General features: G+C 40.3%; 2 protein-coding genes across 2 annotated transcripts; one reads left to right on the top strand and one right to left on the bottom strand.

Moving 5' to 3' along the window:
- Positions 1-27: 27 nt before the first annotated feature.
- On the bottom strand, positions 28-8192 carry naaladl1 (N-acetylated alpha-linked acidic dipeptidase like 1). Its single transcript, XM_063896421.1, has 19 exons — positions 7859-8192; positions 7331-7503; positions 7004-7125; positions 6337-6456; positions 4968-5160; positions 4693-4786; positions 4503-4607; positions 4080-4165; positions 3869-3988; positions 3705-3790; positions 3404-3467; positions 3075-3142; positions 2892-2983; positions 2421-2514; positions 2049-2130; positions 1687-1860; positions 1201-1288; positions 1013-1105; positions 28-592 (listed from the first exon to the last, which is right to left on the bottom strand). The coding sequence occupies exons 1-19, from the start codon at positions 8056-8058 to the stop codon at positions 415-417; spliced, it is 2232 nt and encodes a 743-aa protein (XP_063752491.1). The 5' UTR covers positions 8059-8192; the 3' UTR covers positions 28-414.
- Positions 8193-12738: 4546 nt separating this feature from the next.
- Positions 12739-21706, top strand: erap1b (endoplasmic reticulum aminopeptidase 1b). The gene is made up of 19 exons (XM_063897855.1): positions 12739-12969; positions 13427-13947; positions 14380-14518; positions 14708-14842; positions 14993-15113; positions 15287-15441; positions 15636-15749; positions 15934-16065; positions 16195-16326; positions 16520-16603; positions 16845-17002; positions 17391-17470; positions 17568-17751; positions 17899-18055; positions 19082-19266; positions 19421-19582; positions 19655-19795; positions 20073-20154; positions 20329-21706. The coding sequence occupies exons 2-19, from the start codon at positions 13457-13459 to the stop codon at positions 20497-20499; spliced, it is 2823 nt and encodes a 940-aa protein (XP_063753925.1). The 5' UTR covers positions 12739-12969; positions 13427-13456; the 3' UTR covers positions 20500-21706.
- The last annotated feature ends 83 nt before the right edge of the window (positions 21707-21789 follow it).

Here is a 21789-nt window from a genome sequence, read left to right as displayed (position 1 = left end):
TTGATCACACAATGCAGAGCCGTTAAGCAACACTGAATAAAAACATTTATTTCTTGAATTAGGTGCATGTTCATTTTATCAGTTGGTGTACACCAATTTACAAGTGTATTGAAATTGGTTCATTTTCAATTAAGTGGTTAAAACGGATTCATTATAATACAATTAATCATAATATTATAATATAATTAATCCGTTTTAGTCTTTTTTCTTTATTTCATGTTAACATTATTTAAATATTGTAAACATAAAATAAAGACATCATTCAAGTCGTTTTTGGTGAATAGAAGACTTATGTCATCTGTAAATAGTTTCATCGTGGCACAGCTGATCAGTGTTCATTGGCTGCAGGTCCCTGACTTTAAAAGAAAAGAAGCCCTGAGTGTGTGCAGTTCTTCCCTCCTTTCTGCTCTCCATCTATATGACGTCCACCAATGTGTGAGCAGCGCCCTCGATGGCCTGGCTCAGGACTGACAGGTGGTAGTGCACTTTGTTCCAGGCACTGGACTCCTCCGATGACTCGGCGTTTGCGTAGGCATCAGCAAGACCGGGGAAGGTTGGCTTGCCGGCACTACTTGAGGCCCAGATAACATGCCTGCATGACATACAGGATTTTATAGAGTGTTATAACATAGGCTACCAATCTGTGTATAGGGAAGTCACAGAGGGGAATAGGGTCAAAATATAATTCAAAAACAAAGAAACTGACCTCTGGACACCCTTAACAATGCATGTGTGAAAAATGGCTCAAGGCAGGATATTTCAGAATGCTAACAATAATGACGTACATTATAATTAGCTTAATAATTTAGCAGATCCATCAAATTGGTTTTGAGAGATTTAACTCAAAACCACCAATGTTCGCCTCACGGTGGTGCTAGGGGAAAAGAGACAGGATCACAAAAGCCTGTATGCAGTTTCATTTTAATCCCTATTACAGTTTGGACATTTCAGAATGACTGCCCTCAAGCCTGCTGCTAGCTTTGTTTCCCAGGGTGACATATCATCATCTTACCTGAAGGCATATTTATCTGGGAAGGCCAGAGGGTCCAAGAAAGCTCGGTCCAGCAGCATGAGCTGGTCATTGATCCTTCTGACCTTCAGTGGTCTGAGAGCAGAGAGACGGAGAGAGGGTGCGTTCATTGAGCAGAGGAGATAATAATATGAAAACACGACAAAAATTGCATATGTTTGTGCTCTTACGTTTCATTTGCCAGATCTGAAGTGCGGACCACCTGGTCCAAATGAGTAGCTGCACTGCGGAAGTTGGCCACTGCACGTTTAAGTGGTTCTGAAACAAAACAAAAATCAGCCCTCTCCCTTCATAATGTTCTGTGAATAAGATAAACAGGCGCTGACTCCTGCTGTTGTAGTGTCCCCTGCTGTTACTTAAGTGCAACCTGAACACAGATTTTAAGCACCTATGTCTTCAGGTTCCTCAGAGCGGTGAAGAACGCAAGTACCAATGAGAAACATTGTATATCTTAGTTTTGCAATTAGAGGTAATTCAAGTGATTATTGTAGCTGCCTGGGCCAAACCATAAAACCTCCATATTTGACACAAACTTGTCATATTGAGATATTAAACCCAGATGAAATCATTTTTTCTGCATTACATTTATTTTAGTGTGTGTTGTGTACGGCAATATTCCCCAGCACCACTGAAATCTCCTACTGTTCTGCTCTCACCCATGGAGATTTGCTTGTTTTGCAGTTGCAGCTGATATAGAGTCACTGCTGTATTCAGGTAGTCTTCCAGAGTTTCAGCGTAGTCACTGCAGTTTAATGGCAACAGCAGGCTGTCAGCCAATCGGATCAGGACGCTTCCTGCTGTCCTGGCGATAGCCTGGTGACTGACGAACCCTGAGAGGGATGAGAGGATTTAAACAATTATTGCCTTCCTCTGAAATTGTCGTATTGGACAACAGAAGATAGAGACTCTCAGAAGAAACGGCTGAAAAATGTAAGACTTTTTTGTTAAACGTATATATTTTGTATAATCTGCAGGACCATTACAGAAAAATGTGAATACATGAGATCTCATTGCTCACCGGGATCAATGTACTTTGAAGCGTAGTCAAAAGTGTCGTATGCTGTGTGATATGCAGGGTAAATCCGAGCATTTGTTTTACTCTGTACAAAGAAAAATATCAACATGACTTGATTTCAGTCTAATTCGGACTTCTTCTAATACATCTGCACACCAAAATGACTTATTTTCTTTTGAGACAGCAAGTGCAGCAAGAAAGCAATGTCCAACAGCTTTAAGATTGAGTTAGTTGGAAGGAGGAAGGGGAAGTCAGCCATAAATCTATTACAAAGACGTATGCAGCGAGTCTTTCATAATAATAATACTACATTTTATTTGTATTGCACTTTACATTTCAGCAATCTCAAAGTGCTACAGAGCAGGAAAAACATACCCTGTCATATGTGTATGATATGTCGATGGAAGTGATGCCCAGGTAATGCACAAAGGCAGCGTAATCACTCCCTGCTCCTGACAGGTATCCCACCCTGTTTAAGGAAGGAAAGTAAAGTGACTTTTATTGAGTGCATGAAAGACTTGAGCATACATGATGCACTTCACCTCAAGGCACAGATAGTAAACTACAATATGGAAAACATGCATTTCCTAATAATTAATTTGTTGAATATTTAAAAGGCCTAGTTATCTATGACAAGGGTCTTTTCAAGGTGGGTTCACATTTCTGAATCACTTTGATTCCGGTTTTCTAGCTAATGTTATTGTTTCAATTTCACCAAAAGCCCATCCACCACAGATTATGGATAAAGTCAACAATGGATAAACAACCTTGCATGCAGACAAGTCTTCTCCCAGAAAGCAATGCAAGATGTGGGAAGAGTAGAGCGGTGAAGCTCTAGTTAATTACTTGGGAATGAGTCCGTGGGTCGGACTTGTCCTGTTGGCATATTGAATCCAGTTGTCGTACACAGATGTGGAGTCCAGCCCAGGTGCATCGACCTAGAGAGCAAACATGCTTTCAGGTGTCCCATTCCTGGCAGAGTGTGGACAAAAGTTTAGCCCAAGGTAAAATGCTGGAGAGACAGCTCACCTGTTTTGAAGATTTAAAGATGACATTCTGTAGTGATGGCATCCCAGAAGCCCTCAGAGTGGCGTTAGCTGAGGAATGGAAGATGAGTGTTTGAAAACACGATCACTATTAATGTGTGCAACAACCCACAACACAACTTACAGTAGAAGCCATTTCAGGAGCTGTTTTTATATGCATTTAACATGTTGTACAACAAAAAAATGTATGTCTACAAAACTGGATAGTTTCTAGAGCATTCCTATAAACATCTTAAGGCTTATAAATCTTTATTAAACTAAGCTCCATTTTAAATTTCCAAGGTGACAGGTAATGCAGGAGAAGCTTCTTACCAAAAACAGCTATATCCACGTTGATGTAAGCAACGGTTCTTTCACTCAGCTTGGTGAAGTATTGCTGGGAAAAAAAGAGACACGGTCATATATTTTACTGTTATTGAGTTTACAAACAAAACATCAAATTACTGTAATAACAAACAATGTTGTAATAGGAGTAAACTACTGAGGAAAATGACCAACATTTGCCACAATAAGCTAAATATCAGTATTTCTAAAATCCTAAATGTATTGAATTGAGCAACAGAGTGTGTTATTGCTTATGAATGAATGAACAGGGGAGGAATAATTGCTTTACCTCTGTGTATTCTGCAGACCCGATAAGGCCAAACTCCTCCGCTCCCCAGCTTCCAAAAATAATGGACCTGCGAGGCCTCCATTTGCCTGTAACAGAGAAAAACAGAGATGAACGCTTTATCCTCTAAAATAACTAGTCATTCATTCAGTTTCGACTGTCCTCACCCTGCTTGACCATCCTGCCCAGCACTCTGGTTAATTCCAGCATGACCGACGTCCCGCTGCTGGGGTCGATGGCACCATGGACCCAGCTGTCCCTGTGGTTCCCATATATCACATACCTGTCTGTGGACATAAACACACAGAGCAGAGTAATTACAAGATGGAAACAGATGGTAGCTGATGGCTGATTATTAACTTGGTTCATCAGTCTCACCAGGCTCGACACTCCCTCTGATGACCCCCATCACATTGGAGGAGTTCTTCAACTTTTCATGGTTGAAGATATCCAGTTTCACATCACTAGAGAAGAGGGTCAAAGTCAGGAGAATGGAGCAATAAGGAATGGAGACACATAGATGTCCCAGTAGTAAACTGTTGCTTCATCTCCAAATCTTAAAGGTTTTGTGTTGGTGAGAGCTTTTTGAAATGTTTAATACACTTTCTTTATTCATAATGTTATATTGCTCATCTTTTTAACTGATTTCATTATTTTTTTGTCTTGACTCCCTCTGTGCCCATCTCCTTTGGCCTCATTGTTATTGTATTTGCCTTGTTCTTTTCGTTCTTTGTTTAAGGCACCTTTTAAAGCACATAAAAGTGCAATATATTTAAAGTTAATTTGTATAACAGTTAACACCTGTTGTTGAAGGTAGATGTCTGTTTGAACCCTGGACCACCAAAGTTGTAGGTACAGTTGAAGGATCCCTGCCATAGATTTGGAGCTGCTTCTCCGCCCAGCTCACTGAAATAACCGGAAACATTATTTATTTTCATTATGTTATGTATTTCATCCATACACTGTATAGACATAAAAAGCCATTGCAAACCAGATTAGCTTGTAGGCATCCTCAAATCCGATTGGTTGAATAGGAATGGGAGGGATCCCTGTGATATCCTTGGCAGGGATTCTGTAGGTTTCATCTGAAAAATGAGTTAAAAAAGTTAAACATTAAAATGAAAAGGATTTATATGCCCTAATTTGATCTTTATATGCACCTTTAAAGCTGTGTGTTGCAAAAGTCCTTCTTCAGATTGTATTGTAACCAAAGTGCAGCAGTAGTAAACACACAATAAAAAGAAAAACACACAAGTCACTGGTTACCTTTGGCAGCAAGGTAGGGTGTGAGCAGGTCTCCATAGTGGGTATTAAAGGAGCCTCTCTCCACACCAGACGGCGGCAGGTACCAGGAGTGAGGATACGTCTCATTAGTGTCTGACATGCGACCATCGTTGATGTCCAAAGGGTCTGTGTACACAAGAACCCCGATCACTCCGTACGGTGCTCCATTAATGGCCTGGATGAGACACACTTGATATTATAGTTACATAAAAAACTGATCAACACTTTGAGATAAACTTATATTTCCAGGCGTTTACAACTGTAGGTAATGTAGTACATTAAAGTAACAAAACAGTAGTATAAGTACTAGAGAGTGAATTAGTCTTAGTTAGTTTACAAATAATATAAAATATTTAGAGGTCTAATGTTGTATTCATATTATATGGAAACAATCATGTAAACATTATTGTGTTATTGTTAAATGTGCATTATTTCCAGAGTAAAAAATTGACATCTGTATAATGCTTCATCAGGACCAATACATTTATTTTAAACTGTCAATGTTTCCAAAAGAACCAATAACAATAAAATATGACAACCATTTTTCTACCACGCATGCTTTACCCATCCTTATTTGAATGTTTGCTTGTCATTGACTTATCTGTGTTTTCTCACCTGTAGCTGTAAGGGAGAACATTAGTTAAAACCTGGGTGGAAAATCCTACTTACCTGGTGATTTTTGCATAAATAAAACGGGAGACATTTTATTTGCATAATTTCATGATTTTAAACATAGAATCCATGGATATTTGATGTGCTTCTTTGGAGTCACATACAGAAATAATTTATAAAGCTTTTTTCAAAATCTGTGACATTGTCGTAATAAAGACTGCATTTAGAAAAGCTATATTAATTCAATTGGTGAGACTGTAAATGTCCACACCAGGGCCGGTCCTGTGCTATTCTGGGCCCGGGAGCAACATCGTGCACCGCAATTTTTATTTTTTATTTTTATTTTTTATTTTTATTTTTTTAGGCCCCCCTCCAGACCGACCCGGTTGTAATTGCTCCCGTTGCTACCCTTCCAGAACTGGCCCTGGTCCACACCCTCTACTATCCTGATAAAAGGTTTCATTCAAAGATTACAGGTATTGACTTTATGTTTCATATGACAAAAAAGACATTTCATATTCCCAACAATTACAGATTAATTGTTGGGAATAAAATGATGTCCCGGCACACTCAAGACTTAAAAAGACATTAAAAAGTATAATAAAAATGTGACTCAAAGCTTATAGCTTGTAACTAACACTTTTGCCGGAGGGGATTTGTCTCTAGTGGACAGATTGTCTCTGATTATCTCATGAAAGATAAATGTGAACAAACACAAACAGGATAAGAGAGTACTCACTTTGTCAGCTCTTCCTGCTCCACCATATCTGGTGATCGCGATGGTTCCTCGAAGGTCCACCGTATTGTTCAACAGCTGGTAGTCACTGGGTTTCCCCTGGTTGGCGTACACCAGTTTACCCTGAAAACATCAGAAAAAGAAAAGAAAACCAATAAAACACAGTGATGCAGGAATATGTTAATATATGTATATATTCCTGTATGCTTCTATATCTAACAAAAACCTTTATCTTATGCTTGTCAATGCTTCTTCTCAGTCTGATTAATCTTCAACTCGTACTGCAATGGTCACTTATTGTAACAACCAGTTTCTTTACTCTTTACAGATGGGCATTTCTTACTTTGTTAACTCACTCAACATCATAAAGTGTTACAGACTTTACAACACATCCTAAGGCAACATGGGGAACATAGTTGGGACTGTTTGCTTCATCCCATTAATACATGCATTTTAGGAGGTTGCTATTAGGGCATAAAAAACAATACATCTACACATTTTATTTATCCTTTAGTGTTTGTAAGTAAAATTGTTTGTAACATTAGAGGCATTCATGCCGGGCCTTGGTCAGATGCTGGTGGTGCAATCCCAGTAAACGTTTATTATGTGAATGCAGCTGGGAATAAAGCATACTGAAGGAGATTTGAGAGATCTGAAGAGAGTCTTTTACCTTTGGGTGTCCAGCAGGGGAGTATGCAGCATATGGCTGAACCACCTCAGGATCATCTTGGTCAGAAGTATAACTCTTCTCCTTTTCTCTGGCAGTGTACTGTACAGTATCAGACGGGCTCACTGGAATAAACAGCTTATGGTGAATGGTCTGCTAGCACAGTTAGTTCAAGTTAGCAGGGCATTTGTAATGTAGTTTACTGTAGAGCTTTTTGGAACAGTTCCAGTTTTCTTAGAAAGTTTGACTGAGTATTGAATGTAGTCAAATAAATAAAAGTTTGAGTTTTGTCCCCTCTTTAGTTTAAACATACACAGCCTGTTGACTCACCAACAGTGACCTTGTTTGGGTTCTCTGGGTCAGGGAAGGACAGGTAGACCATGTACTCCTCCCTCCAGGCCTGGTCCAGACCAGTTTCAGGGTCCTGCCATCTCTTTAGCATAAACTGCACCGTCTGCTCGTCTCCGGCTGTGGTGGCCATATGGGGCACTTTGGTCAGCACCCTGTGGAATGAACAAGGTGTTGAAGAAAGGTTTCATCTGGTGATGTTTTGGATATTCGAAAGCTATATAAAAAATATAAAAGGGCTATTTAAAGGTTTTTTTCAGGAAACCACAAAGGGATCAAGTGATATGTTGTTCTTCAAGAAACTTTAATACACTGCCTAGGGAAAAATGCTAAATGAATTCCACGGCTTCATGCTAATGGGTATTAATATTTTCAATGTGAATGACAAAATCAAATCTTCTTCCTTTCTTCTTCTTTACTCCTGGTTCTCATCTTGCAATAACTTGAACAAACAACAATAACAGAAAATATGATATAATGTTTAATAATAATCGAAAAAAAAAAACTCACATAAGGTTTTCTTGAATCTGGATGTTGTCCACCTCAGACAAGAACTTCTCAATGAGGCTCTCGTCCACACCCTTCATCACATCCTTCACCCAGGACGGTGCTGAGTTGCTGCTCTTATTGATACCAAAGTGGCCAATTAGGATCCCTAAGGTCAGTACGGCAGCACTACACACAATCCCAATCAACAGCTGCTTTATCATTCTCTCTGTGGAAATAAGTCTTCAAAGAAAAATTTCTGATTGTCTTTGGATCTGAATTCTGTACCCGAGAAGGAGCTCCTCAAAGGTCAGGAGTGTTGTGGTGCTGCTTATGAAATTCAGGCTTGTGTGAGAGAAAATCCTCACATCACACTTTCAAATGATCACTGCAACACCAGTGCAGCTCCAATAAGAAGACACATGCTCATTGTAAAGTTTACTCATTAATGTTTGAACATGGGATGGACTTTATCCATGTTTCAAGGTTTCAAGGTTTTATTTGTCATATGCACAGCAGATACAGCGTATATGTTGGCAATGAAAATCTTATGTCGCGTGCTCCTCCAACAACTCAACATACATGGTGCAAAAGATAAATAAAATAGTGAAAAAGAGAGAAGAATATTTACAATATCAACAATACAGATTTGAGGATGTGAAATATATACATATGTGGAATACATTGAGAGTATTTAAATACTTTACACTGTTGAATGAGGAGGTATGGACAGATGCATATATTATGTATAGCAGATGTACAGTGGGGCAAAAAAGTATTTAGTCAGCCACCAATTGTGCAAGTTCTCCCATTTAAAAAGATGAGAGAGGTCTGTAATTTTCATCATAGGTATACCTCAACTATGAGAGACAAAATGAGGAAAAAAAATCCAGAAAATCACATTGTCTGATTTTTAAAGAATTTATTTCAAATGATTGTGGAAAATAAGTATTTGGTCAATAACAAAAGTTCATCTCAATACTTTGTTATATACCCTTTGTTGGCAATGACAGAGGTCAAATGTTTTCTGTAAGTCTTCACAAGGTTTTCACACACTGTTGCTGGTGTTTTGGCCCATTCCTCCATGCAGATCTCCTCTAAAGCAGTGATGTTTTGGGGCTGTCGCTGGGCAACACGGACTTTCAACTACCTCCAAAGATTTTCTATGGGGTTGAGATCTGGAGACTGGCTAGGCCACTACAGGACCTTGAAATGCTTCTTACAAAACCACTCCTTCGTTGCCCTGGCAGTGTGTTTGGGATCATTGTCATGCTGAAAGACCCAGCCACGCTTCATCTTCAGTGCCCTTGCTGATGGAAGGAGGTTTTCACTCAAAATCTCACGATACATGGCCCCATTCATTCTTTCCTTTACACGGATCAGTCATCCTGGTCCCTTTGCAGAAAAACAGCCCCAAAGCATGATGTTTCCACCCCCATGCTTCACAGTAGGTATGGTGTTCTTTGGATGCAACTCTGCATTCTTTCTCCTCCAAACACGACGAGTTGAGTTTTTACCAAAAAGTTCTATTTTGGTTTCATCTGACCATATGACATTCTCCCAATCCTCTTCTGGATCATCCAAATGCCCTCTAGCAAACTTCAGACAGGCCTGGACATGTACTGGCTTAAGCAGGGGGACACGTCTGGAACTGCAGGATTTCAGTCCCTGGCGGCGTAGTGTGTTACTGATGGTAGCCTCTGTTACTTTGGTCCCAGCTCTCTGCAGGTCATTCACTAGGTCCCCCCGTGTGGTTCTGGCATTTTTGCTCACCGTTCTTGTGATCATTTTGACCCCACGGGGTGAGATCTTGCGTGGAGCCCCAGATCGAGGGAGATTAGCAGTGGTCTTGTATGTCTTCCATTTTCTAATAATTGCTCCCACAGTTGATTTCTTCACACCAAGCTGCTTACCTATTGCAGATTCAGTTTTCCCAGCCTGGTGCAGGTCTACAATGTTGTCTCTGGTCTCCTTTGACAGCTCTTTGGTCTTGGCCATAGTGGAGTTTGGAGTATGACTGTTTGAGGTGGTGGACAGGTGTCTTTTATACTGATAACGAGTTCAAAAAGGTGCCATTAATACAGGTAACGAGTGGAGGACAGAAGAGCCTCTTAAAGAAGAAGTTACAGGTCTGTGAGAGCCAGAAATCTTGCTTGTTTGTAGGTGACCAAATACTTATTTTACCGAGGAATTTACCAATTAATTCATTACAAATCCTACAATGTGATTTCCTGGATTTTTTTTTCTCATTCTGTCTCTCATAGTTGAGGTATACCTATGATAAAAATTACAGGCCTCTCTCATCTTTTTAAATGGGAGAACTTGCACAATTGGTGGCTGACTAAATACTTTTTTGCCCCACTGTATATGATATGTATAATATATAGATATGTGTACTATAAACAGATATGTATGGCAGATGTGTATAATATATATATATATATATATGTATGTGTGTACTATAAACAGATGTGAGTAGACATTCACACAGCTCAGGAGTTCAGCAGTCTTATAGCCTGTGGTATAAAACTGTCTCTGAGTCTGGTGGTCTTGGTCCGGATGCTGCGGTACCGTCTGCCCGACGGCAGCAGACAGAACAGATTGTTGCTGGGGTGATGGGGGTCCTTTAATATCCTACCGGCCTTCTTCCTACACCGCTGGGTGTAGAGGTCCTCCATGGATGGCAACTCCGTCCTGGTGATGTGCTGAGCAGTTTTCACCACCCTCTGTAGAGTCTTACGGTTGAGGGCGGTGCAACTGCCATACCAGGCGGTGATGCAGCCAGTCAGGATACTCTCGATGGTGCACCTGTAGAAGTTGCAGAGTATCCTGGAGTCCATGTTGAACTTCCGCAGCCTGCGGAGGAAGAAGAGCCGCTGTCGAGCCGTCTTGGATATGACCCTGGTGTGATGTGTCCATGTCAGGTCCTCACTGATGTTAACCCCGAGGAACCTGAAGCTGCTGACTCTCTCCACAGGAGTCCCGTCGATGGTGATGGGTGTGTGTGCTTCTCTCTGCCTCTTCCTGTAGTCCACAATCAGCTCCTTTGTTTTGCTGACGTTGAGATGGAGGTTGTTGTCCTGGCACCAAGATGTCAGGGCTCTGACCTCCTCTCTGTACGCCGTCTCGTCGCCGTCTGTGATCAGGCCGATGACGGTCGTGTCGTCAGCAAACTTGATGATGGTGTTGGAGCTGTGTGTGGCCACGCAGTCGTGCGTGAACAGGGAGTAGAGGAGAGGGCTGAGCACACAACCCTGAGGGGCTCCGGTGTTGAGGGTCAAGGTGGAGGATGTGATGTTCAGGTGGAGGATGTGATGTGTTTCTGTGTGTGTGTGTGTGTGTGTGTGTGTGTGTGTGTGTGTGTGTGTGTGTGTGTGTGTGTGTGTGTGTGTGTGTGTGTGTGTGTGTGTGTGTGTGTGTGTGTGTGTGCCCAGGGGATTTTATGTGCAGGGATATTCAGCAGTGCATCATTTATTTATTTCGAAATGTTCCATCGTCACCAGTTTATGAAGTGAGATTATGATTTGAACAATGATTTCTGGACTTTTTATAAATGCTAAAGTCAGGAATAACAACGGTTATTCAATGTTTTAACAAAAATAAATGAATTAGACTGAATATGTGTAATTCAAGATACCTTCTTCTTAGTTTCACAATTCTTTGAATTAGTGATAAATACCTTGCAAGTTAAACATGGTGAAGACTTTATTTCATTTGCACTTTCATTTCAATTTTGTGCTTTTTTGTCTTACCAAATAAACAAATGAAATAGTTTTACATGAACAAATACAAACATTCAAACAATATTTCACACACAATACAATTCTGTCAGCACATAAATAAAAATATTTCAAAACGTTTTTCTTCTTTAATTTGTCCAAGCAAGTATGCAACAAAAGTGAGTCTTGTCTTGTCAGTGCCTATAAATAATCAACTAAGATCATCTGAGCTGATAAAAGTGTTCATAGATCTTGTGAGTCTACAGACCTAATAGTACATTTCTTTCTTTCTGAATGCCTCTGCCAAATGAACACATTCTTTGTTTGGGTGGCATATGACTTTCACTTTCTAGCTCACTGTTCAAGCTGTTAATGGTACTGTAAAAAATGAACTTCAAAGAATCACATTTTTTCAGTGTTCCTATTTCATTATGTTGGACTGATTTAGAAAACTGTAATAGTAATTTTTAAAAAATCATCTTTTTGTTTTATTTTGAGAATAACATGTTTATTTTCACTTGACTTATATCATATGCATGCATTTTAGTTGGCAACGTTATTATGTAAACGTTTATCATTCTGTGATGTATACAAATCTAATTTGGATCTTTAACTCACATTACTTTTTTATTTTAAACTGCACACTTATTAAAATATATTTCCCTAAAATCTAACATTTCCAATTTAATTCTCAAATGAACTACTTGTATCTTCAACGTCCACATCCTATGATTTAGCTTCAGGGTTTGAACAGAAAAAGAGCTCTTTTAAAGCCAGGGCCCAGGGGAAGTTGTGATGACTTATTCAAAAGTGTAGAAGAGAGAATATTAGATAGGAAACAAAGGGGGGGGGGGGAATGAGAAGGAAACAAATGAACACATCATTTACCATCCGGTTGATTAAATCATAAATCATTCAATAAATATATTACTTTCAGAGAGGAACAACCACAAATTACCTCCAGTCAAAGCAACGGCACACTCTAGTGGTGAACTATAATATTGGATGCCATAACAACGCGGAACTTCCTGTTCACAGGAAATATGTCCCTCTGTTTCTAACTGTAATATCTGCTCGCTCTTGTTTTGACACCCTTGTATGGCCATTTTTAAAATGTAATGTTCATTTTTTTTAGAATATGCTGGTCGTATTTTTGCTGAAAATCAGGCCGGAAGTCTTTAAAACTCACACTTCCTGGTGCGCATGAAGCTGCAGACACGAAAACACCTCGTGAAATAACAAATAAAATAAAACATATTTTCTCATCTCCACCTCAGCTGCAGGTCACCAAATGACATCAACTGTCTTCCCTACGTTTCCTGTACGATCCCAGCATGCAACTCTTCCTGCACCACTTTCACTTTCCCTCTTGAATCATAGCCTTTGTGCTAATACGGCGTGCACAGAAACTACACGGTAAGTTGATGATTTTTGACACATTACATAATATATGATTAATGAAAAGCATGTAAGATAAGGGACGATATTGATGTAACGCCTCAGGTATGATGGAATATGACTTACTTTTCCAATAGGGGTTCTTGAAATAATTAGGCATTTATGTGAATTCGAAACTGTTGCACTTCAATCCAACTGTCACCTTAGTGCGAAGTCATGATCTTATTCAATGTGCTTTCGTAGCAGAAGTATGATTAACTATGTTGCTGTCATTATGGTTTTTTTTATGAGAAAGTGTTAATATAAAGTGAAACCTGTGTAATGCAACATCTCTCAATGGATAATAAAGTCACCTTTTTGTTCACTGATAACTGTGTCCGCAGGTCATCAGGAAACATGATGTGTTATTTAAATAAAAAATAAAGATACAGTAATTTTCTGAACATAATTGTGTATATATGATATTTTGTTACAGGTGAGTGGATTTCCTGCTGTCATTGTCACCATGTTAGGAGCACCTCTCCTGCTGCTGTTGTTCCTCCCTTTTCCTCCCTCATCAGGAGCACAGCTACCAAACCAAGGTCAAGACCAGGATGTCGCCATAGCAACCAACGGCCAGACTTTCCCCTGGGGCCGCATGAGGCTCCCTAAAACCATCTCCCCCATCCACTATGACTTGACCATCCACCCCAATTTGACCACCCTGGACTTCACCGGCGTTGCTCGTATCCAGCTGGACGTGCACGAAGACACCAGCGCCATCATTCTCCACTCCAAGCAGCTGAAGATATCTAATGTCTGGCTCCTTGCACCTGAAGGTGTGAGGCCTCTCCAGGTGTTGGAGTATCCCCGTTTCCATCAGCTCGCCCTGCTGTCAGACTCAGTGCTGACGAAAGGAAGGAGATATGAAGTTCAGCTGGTATTCGCTGCCAACTTTTCTGAAAGCTACCATGGTTTCTATAAGAGCAGCTACCGCACCAGCAGTGGGGAAGTCCGGTGAGAGCACGCTAGAGTTATTTTTCTAAGTTTCTTTTAATGTTGCTGTATGTAGCATTTAAACATCACTGTATCAGTAACACATATAATGGCAATGTTTTAAAGTAAGACCATAAGTGACCATAAGATTGGCCATTGATAGCCTTTTCCAATATTACACGAAGCTCTGCTGATGATGCTGTTTGTTCATTCAAATATGCAACTGGAAACATCTCTACCAACAGTACCACAGGTTTGAGACAGAACCTATCAGTAATGTTAATCATACCATTTGTGTAGTTATACCAGAGAACATCAAATCTGGCAATGATACAGTATATTGATTTGGAAAATGCTAAATACAGCATCTTTAATTATCTTTTTAATATTCGCACAGCATGCCATGTTACAAAAAAAACCTAAAATGTTGATACTATCTATTTTCATTACTAGGGTCATGGCCTCCACGCAGTTTGAAGCCACCTTTGCTCGATTAGCCTTCCCCTGTTTTGATGAGCCTGCCTTTAAAGCTAACTTCACCATACGGATTATACGAGAGCCACGCCACATAGCCATATCCAACATGCCCAAGGTACACCTGAACGGTTGACAAATATCAAGCTTTGCCTTCACATTTCTGTCAAATTTAAGTAATGAAACACACTACCCTGTAAAGATGTTAACCAAAAAACTGTACTTATTCACCTTTCTGTCTGTGTTTGACCTGTTGACCTCTGCTTTGTTTTCTTTATCTCTATTACAACACACCTGTGTGTCTTAGGTAAAAACTGTTGAGCTGCCCGGCGGTTTGCTTGAGGATCACTTTGACACCACTGTAAAAATGAGCACTTACCTGGTGGCTTACATTGTGTCTGACTTCCTGTCTGTGAGCAAGACCACCCAGCATGGTGTCAAGGTGAGGAGGATGAACGACACCAGCCATGCCATATCTAAGTGCTCTCACTCAGAAGCTGTTTATTTAGAATAGTTTATAACTTTTGACATTTATGTCATTTTTCTGTAACATTTATCCTGATTAATTTGTTCATTTCTCATTTGACATCAGATTTCAGTCTACGCTGTCCCTGAGAAGATTGACCAGACAGCCTATGCGCTGGATGCTGCTGTGAAGCTGTTGGACTTCTACGATGACTATTTTGATATTCCTTACCCACTACCCAAACAGGGTCAGTGGAAATATAATTGTTTAACATTTAATAATATGGCTGCAACTAAAGATATTTTATTGATTCATTTTTAAGTTCACAATGACTTTTTTTATTTTTTATTGCTGGAATAGTAGGTGACTTAAATGTACCATAGATGCAGTTGTATTGATGTGCTTGATGTTGTACTGCAGACCTGGCTGCTATCCCTGACTTCCAGTCGGGTGCGATGGAGAACTGGGGGCTGACCACCTACAGAGAGACGGGCCTTCTCTTCGACCCTGCCAAGTCCTCAGCTTCAGACAAACTGGCCATCACCAAGGTCATCTCCCATGAGCTCGCACACCAGGTAAAAAGAATAAGGAAAACATTGGTGTGACAGTTAATCATGCCGTACAAAGTTGCCTTGGTTATATGGAGGTAACTCAAGTTGGAAGCTACTGTGAAGCTAAGTTCAAGACTCACCACAGTGGTTACAGTTCTAAACTTAGAGATGCATATTTATGTTAAATGCTGGTCTTAAACGTTCTTATTTCTGTGCAGTGGTTTGGGAACCTGGTGACGATGGAGTGGTGGAACGACCTGTGGCTCAATGAGGGTTTCGCCAAGTTCATGGAGTTTATTTCTCTCAGAATCACCTACCCAGAGCTGCAAGTGGTGAGAGACAAGCACATACACTTATTTAACCTGAAACATGTGAGCAGGTGATCACAGCATAGCATCCTCTAATATGCCATACAGTACAGTGTATTTATTTACATGAACTCCTCTTATTCGCTTTCTGCCTTACTAATCTCCTCCCTCCACTTTCATTCCACTACCAACTCTCTCCTTCTTTCAGGATGACTTTTTCTTGGGGAAATGTTTTGAGGCCATGGAGGTAGACTCCCTCAGCTCCTCCCACCCGGTCTCCACCCACGTGGAAAACCCCACGCAGATCCAGGAGATGTTCGACGACGTTTCATATGACAAGGTCAGACTCATTCTGCTAGAGGACCAACCATTTAATAAATATGCATTTTTCGGAAATAAAAAAACAAAGTTAAAAACAAAACATCAGATTGTTGATTTCATACATGTCTGTGTTTTCATTTGATTTTAGGGGGCATGTATTCTGAATATGCTGCGAGACTTCCTGACTCCTGAGGCTTTTGAAATTGGCATTATCCGATACCTCAAGCGCTATAGCTACCAAAACACCGTCAACAGCCACCTGTGGGAGAGCCTGACCAATGTGAGCGATGCATTTGAGCCTAAAACGGGTCTTGCTGCCTTTTTTTCAGTTTAACATTTTTTCATTTGCCCTCAAGTATTACAGATGTTTTACACTTTAGAATGGCTGTGTTTGGGATTGAAAGCTCGGTGTGTGTCATTCTAACAGCGTCCCGGTGTGGATCTTCGTTAAAGTTGTGTTTGCTCCCAACCAGGTCTGCAACTCAGATGATCTGGACGAAGGCCGAATGAAGCACAAAGAATTCTGCTCTAAGAGTGACCTCCAGTCTGGAGCCACTGTAAGGTTTAATTCTTTTAAACCATGGTTAGAAAGTACTCTGTCTGAGCAAACAGTCCCTAAGAATTATATTACAACAATAGACTCTAATTTTCGATTTCTTTCTCTGCTTTACTAATTCCATTTCACATATATGTGTTCTATAATACTCTCATCTAGCTGTGTCACACATCTGTCAATTATTATGCTTTTAAATCATTAAATGTGGATATAAATATGTGTGCATATCTGTACATACGCAGAAATGGTACTCTGGTGATGAGCTAGATGTTCGGGCCATCATGGACACCTGGACGCTGCAGGAGGGCTTCCCACTGGTCACTGTGGAGGTCAGAGGTCGGGAGGTCAGGCTCAGTCAGGAGCGTTACCTGAAGACAGACGACTACTCTCTCACTGAAGGGTAACGTGTCAGAATAATCCAGATTATTCAAGATTATGGCAGATAAAAGTGTAGAGTATACGTTATTGCAAAATCCCTTTTCCTCCATTTAAAATGAAGCACAGTCTAATACTCTACACTACCATCAGATTGTGACAAAGGAAAAATAATGAAATACTGCATGCTGCAAACTGTTATAGCTTGTACAAATCCACATTGATAGTTGTAACTTTTTAAACAATTATGTAAAAGTGTAGCCGTAAGTTATGCATGCAGTAAAAGGTGTTTATCTTCACTAGCTAAACATAGATAGTAGTTAAAGTAATTGTTACAAGCTATTTTAAGGATTACCTTCTTGAGTAAAGTAGTTTGATAATTAATTATTATTATTATCCTTGTTTGGTGTTAGATTTCTTTGGCAGATCCCGTTGACCTACATGACCAGCACCTCCAACACGGTCCACCGCTTCCTGCTCAAGAAAAAGACCGGTGAGTGCATTGCTCTGAGTGAAGAGGCTGATTTTCAGTTTAACATCCATTCATAAAACAAGTCCTCATTGCTCATTTTGAATCCTTCTCCATGCAGATGTCCTGTACCTGCCGGAGGAGGTGGACTGGGTGAAGTTCAACGTGGACATGAGCGGCTACTACATGGTGCACTACGCAGGCGAGGGGTGGAACTCCATCATCAAACTGCTGCAACACAACCACACAGCCCTGAGCAGCAACGACCGCGCTAGCCTCATACACAATGTATTCCAGCTGGTCAGGTCTGTTGAGAGATCGGGTCATTATTTTAACATGCTGTTTATCCTGAGGGTGGTTTATAACTTTACCTTCAACCTAAGATCATCATTTGCTCATATGGACATAACTTCAGCATAATGTTGATTTGAAGCCTGCCATGTGTGTTACAGCACGGACACGGTGGGGCTGGACACGGCTCTGGAGCTGTCTCTGTACCTGTCCAGAGAGACAGAGATCATGGCTGTGACTCAGGGCTTTGGAGAGCTTGTTCCTCTGTACAAACTGATGGAGAAGAGAGACATGGCTGCTCTGGAGAATCAGATGAAGGTAAGTGAAGGCAGCATTCAAGGCACAAAACAGACAATATACCAAGATAACATAGAAGAAAGTCCTGAAGTTAAAACTGCTCTTAATAGAGGTTAATGATTTCACACTGCTTACAATGGTTTTGGGACATTCAAACCTGTCTATGAATGTAGGATGTTGGCTCTAGTTTGCCCGTGTTGACGCTGTATCAATCCCATGGCGAGAGAAAATGACTCTGATTGATTGTCCAGTTCAAGCTTTTCTATGCACAATAAGAAAAGTGGATGTAAGGGAAGCAACCAAACAACTACAGTAAATAGGGCATACAGTACACATAAGGCTCAATTTCTCATCTTCAAAATCTTGTGATTATTCAAATACTCTGATATTTTCACAACCTATGGCCATCTGAAATGAAGCTGGAAGTGGTGAAAGAAAGCGAAAATGGATGGCAAACACTGCTCTGAAAAACTGCTTTGTTCCCCTGTTTTGAATAAAAAATACTCACTACTGCCGGCTTCTGGTATATACGGATATTTCCTCTCACACAGGCGCAACATGTGCTAGTTGGCCATTCGCTGTAGTGTATTCGGCAGGAGGTCAAATATTCCCCAAGGAACATATTAACTGCTAGTGCTTCTGTGTAGGTCATGGTTCTTGCATAAGCTCTATAAAAGCCTGTGCTGTGCCCATGTTTATTAGCTGAGTGCTGCTTGTGACTGCTAGAAATTCCTCTCAGGTGGTGAACCACAATACAACACAGGTTTAGGAATAATAGAGTTGAAAAAAAGTTATTGTTTTGTATATTATCATAGTTTACTTTTTAATAAAACTACTCAATGACGTTAGGGTTATGACTGACGATTATTTTCAATTTCTTTGACTAATTTACATGTTCATATTGCTCGTTTTGTCCAACCCAGTCAACCAATCACAACCAAATAAATGTAATTTACATAGTTGATGTCATATCTTTGATTCATAGTTGTCATTATAACTGACTGACTAATATGACTGATTTATGAACTGACTGCGTGTGTTTCTCAGGACTACATTGTGGATTTGTTCCGGGGGCTGATTGACCGGCAGGAGTGGACTGACTCTGGATCAGTGTCTCAGCGAGTGCTTAGGAGCTATCTGCTGCTGTTTGGCTGCTTCAGGAACCACGCTCCCTGCGTGTCGAAAGCCACCGAGCTCTTTAACAAGTGGAAGGAATCTGACGGGACCATGAGGTCAGCGGTCAAAAAATAGCGCACTAGCGTTTTGTTTTAGATATTTGTTAAGGATCGTTCTTCAAAAAACGCTGCTAGATCTGAATCTTTAATATGAAGTACTTCACATTTAAAGTTTGTCAGATAATTGTTATTAATCCTTCTCTGTTTTTAGCCTCCCTGTGGACATCACCATGGCTGTGTTTCTGATTGGAGCTCGAACGCCAGAGGGGTGGGACTTCCTGTTTGAGAAGTACCGCAGTTCCATGCAAATGTCTGTAAAGAGCCGCATGAAATCTGCAATGTCCACCACTCCTCTGCAGGACAAGCTCAAGTGGTGGGTACATGACATTTCTGCAAGCATTATGTTAGTCTTTCTTCTTTTCTTCACCCTTATTTGTGTCTGCAGGATGATGGAGCAGAGCCTCCACGGTGAGGTGATGAAGACTCAGGACCTTCCAGACGTGATGGTCTCCGTCAGCAGGAACCCCCAAGGCTACAAAATGGGCTGGGACTTCCTCCGAGCAAACTGGCACATCCTGATAAAGAAGTCAGTCAGCCATAATCCATCATTTTTATGTCAAAGTTTTGTACATCTGTGTGGAATCCAATATTGCAAGTCAAAATTGTCTTGAGTCACACTTCAATAATTAGTTTGTTGTCAAGTCCTGTAGACTTTTCAACTATTTTAAAGAGAATTTTCTTTTTTTATTAGAACTGTAGCTCAAAATTCTAGATCCCGAGCATACTTGTTTGTTCCACGAAATGTTATCAAATGTGTGTATTCTGAACCCTGAACTTTGTCTCTATTTGCTCCAATGCTATAGATTTGACTTGGGATCCAGCACTGTATCATACATGGTGAATGGGGTGACTAACCAGTATTCTACCAGGGAGATGTTAGATGAGGTAAGGAAGGCTGTGTCCATACTTTTGGGCTACTTATTCATGTAAAAAAGCATTCATTCATCTCCGAGATAGGCCTATGTGCTGCTATAGGCTTTAAGCTTGTGTATGAGATAAATGTAGAATATTTAAAGTCAAGTCAAATATCATTTTTTGCTCTACTTGCTCTGTCCACAGGTGAGAAGCTTCTTCGGCTCTCTGACGGAGGAGTCAGGCTCAGAGATGAGATGTATCCGGCAGGCCTACGAGACCATCGAGGATAACATCCGCTGGACAGACAAAAACCTTCCTCTGCTGCAGGTCTGGCTGGACAAACGCAGACCCAAAACTGTGCATGATGATTTGTAGCTCCAGAGGAATCAAAAATAGTCTAGATTGGAAAACTTGGTTTGCTAAAGGCAGAAACTAACTAGGAAGCTTCTCTTGGAGTTAGACTTGAATCCCTAAGATGATGGCTTTTATATTTGAACACAAATCCAAGCAGCTTGTAATTACACTTTAACATTAACACCAGTGTTTGCTGGCTTGCACTCCCTAAACATAAAGATAAAAATAATAATATCAATGCGTATCATTAATTTCCCTGATCTGACCAGGTGTCAGCCCTTACGACTTGTGGCTCGCAAACTACTCCTTTCTGCCACCTCTCCAAACTGAACTAGCGCTTTGACCACTAAGTTTTCCGTGTGTTTCTCAGGTTGAAAGAGATCTACATGTATGTGATAGTAGATTTACTTAAAGAAGCCCCATATGGTTTGAGGGGGTAACGTACCCTTTGATAGTCATGACACCTTTAACGTGTGTGTGTGTGTGTGTGTGTGTGTGTGTGTGTGTGTGTGTGTGTGTGTGTGTGTGTGTGTGTGTGTGTGTGTGTGTGTGTGTGTGTGTGTGTGTGTGTGTGTGTGTGTGTGTGTGTGTGTGTGTGTGTGTGTGTGTGTGTGTGTGTGTGTGTGTGTGTGTGTGTGTGTGTGTCTTGAAGTTTTTCATTTATGCTGCGTTATCACTGCTGAAACATCATAAATAGTGTACCGTGTTGTACAAATAGTTAATGTTGCACAAAAGAAATACACTTCTCATTAGATATTTATTTTTGTCAGAACATATTGTGGTACCACACAACTTCTCAAATTATATTAAAAAAAATAGAAGATGCCAGAAAGAGGCGGGAAATGCTTCCAACTGTGGGAATTCCTACAACTGCTTCTTCTAATTCAATTGTTAGATGCTTTCCTATTTTAAGGTTGTCAAGCCTTAATTTACATACATGTTTCTTTAAGTTAATATCACACCGCTGTCAGATCAGATCAGATACAGCCGTGCACTGTTCGCTTGAGTTTTCAATGTTGAGAAAGCAAATATGAATTATGGCACCACTGTTCATGCTTGGTAGCATTTTCAACTTTATTGAAAGATGACAAAATAGATTGCACTATAAGGAAAGTGTTGTTACAAAACGTTGGGGGTTATTCAGCACAGCAGTGAATGTGTTATTTTGTAAGGACAACATAGAGTTTGTTCAATTAAAAATTGGAACAATAAAGATAATTTGATCTAACTCGATTTGTATTGCCGTTATTGTATTTTTTGCATCTTTATAGTACTGGGAATCCTTGCATGTTACGCTCACAGAGTTTAATT

Source organism: Eleginops maclovinus, chromosome 12 (assembly GCF_036324505.1).
Source record: "Eleginops maclovinus isolate JMC-PN-2008 ecotype Puerto Natales chromosome 12, JC_Emac_rtc_rv5, whole genome shotgun sequence".
Lineage (NCBI taxonomy): Eukaryota > Metazoa > Chordata > Actinopteri > Perciformes > Eleginopidae > Eleginops > Eleginops maclovinus.
The sequence above is the reverse complement of the archived record's forward strand: the minus strand, read 5'-3'. Positions and strand labels throughout refer to the sequence as shown.

Excerpts from the sequence above, each read along its gene's own strand:
- naaladl1 (XM_063896421.1), bottom strand. The coding sequence starts at position 8,058 with ATGATAAAGCAGCTGTTGATTGGGATTGTGTGTAGTGCTGCCGTACTG. Across the intron at positions 7,126-7,330 it reads CCCAAACAAGGTCACTGTTG|TGAGCCCGTCTGATACTGTA; the intron begins GTGAGTCAACAG and ends TGTTTATTCCAG. Across the intron at positions 3,791-3,868 it reads GGGCAGGATGGTCAAGCAGG|GCAAATGGAGGCCTCGCAGG; the intron begins GTGAGGACAGTC and ends TCTCTGTTACAG.
- erap1b (XM_063897855.1), top strand. The coding sequence starts at position 13,457 with ATGTTAGGAGCACCTCTCCTGCTGCTGTTGTTCCTCCCTTTTCCTCCC. Across the intron at positions 15,750-15,933 it reads CCTACCCAGAGCTGCAAGTG|GATGACTTTTTCTTGGGGAA; the intron begins GTGAGAGACAAG and ends TCCTTCTTTCAG. Across the intron at positions 17,752-17,898 it reads AATGTATTCCAGCTGGTCAG|CACGGACACGGTGGGGCTGG; the intron begins GTCTGTTGAGAG and ends TGTGTGTTACAG.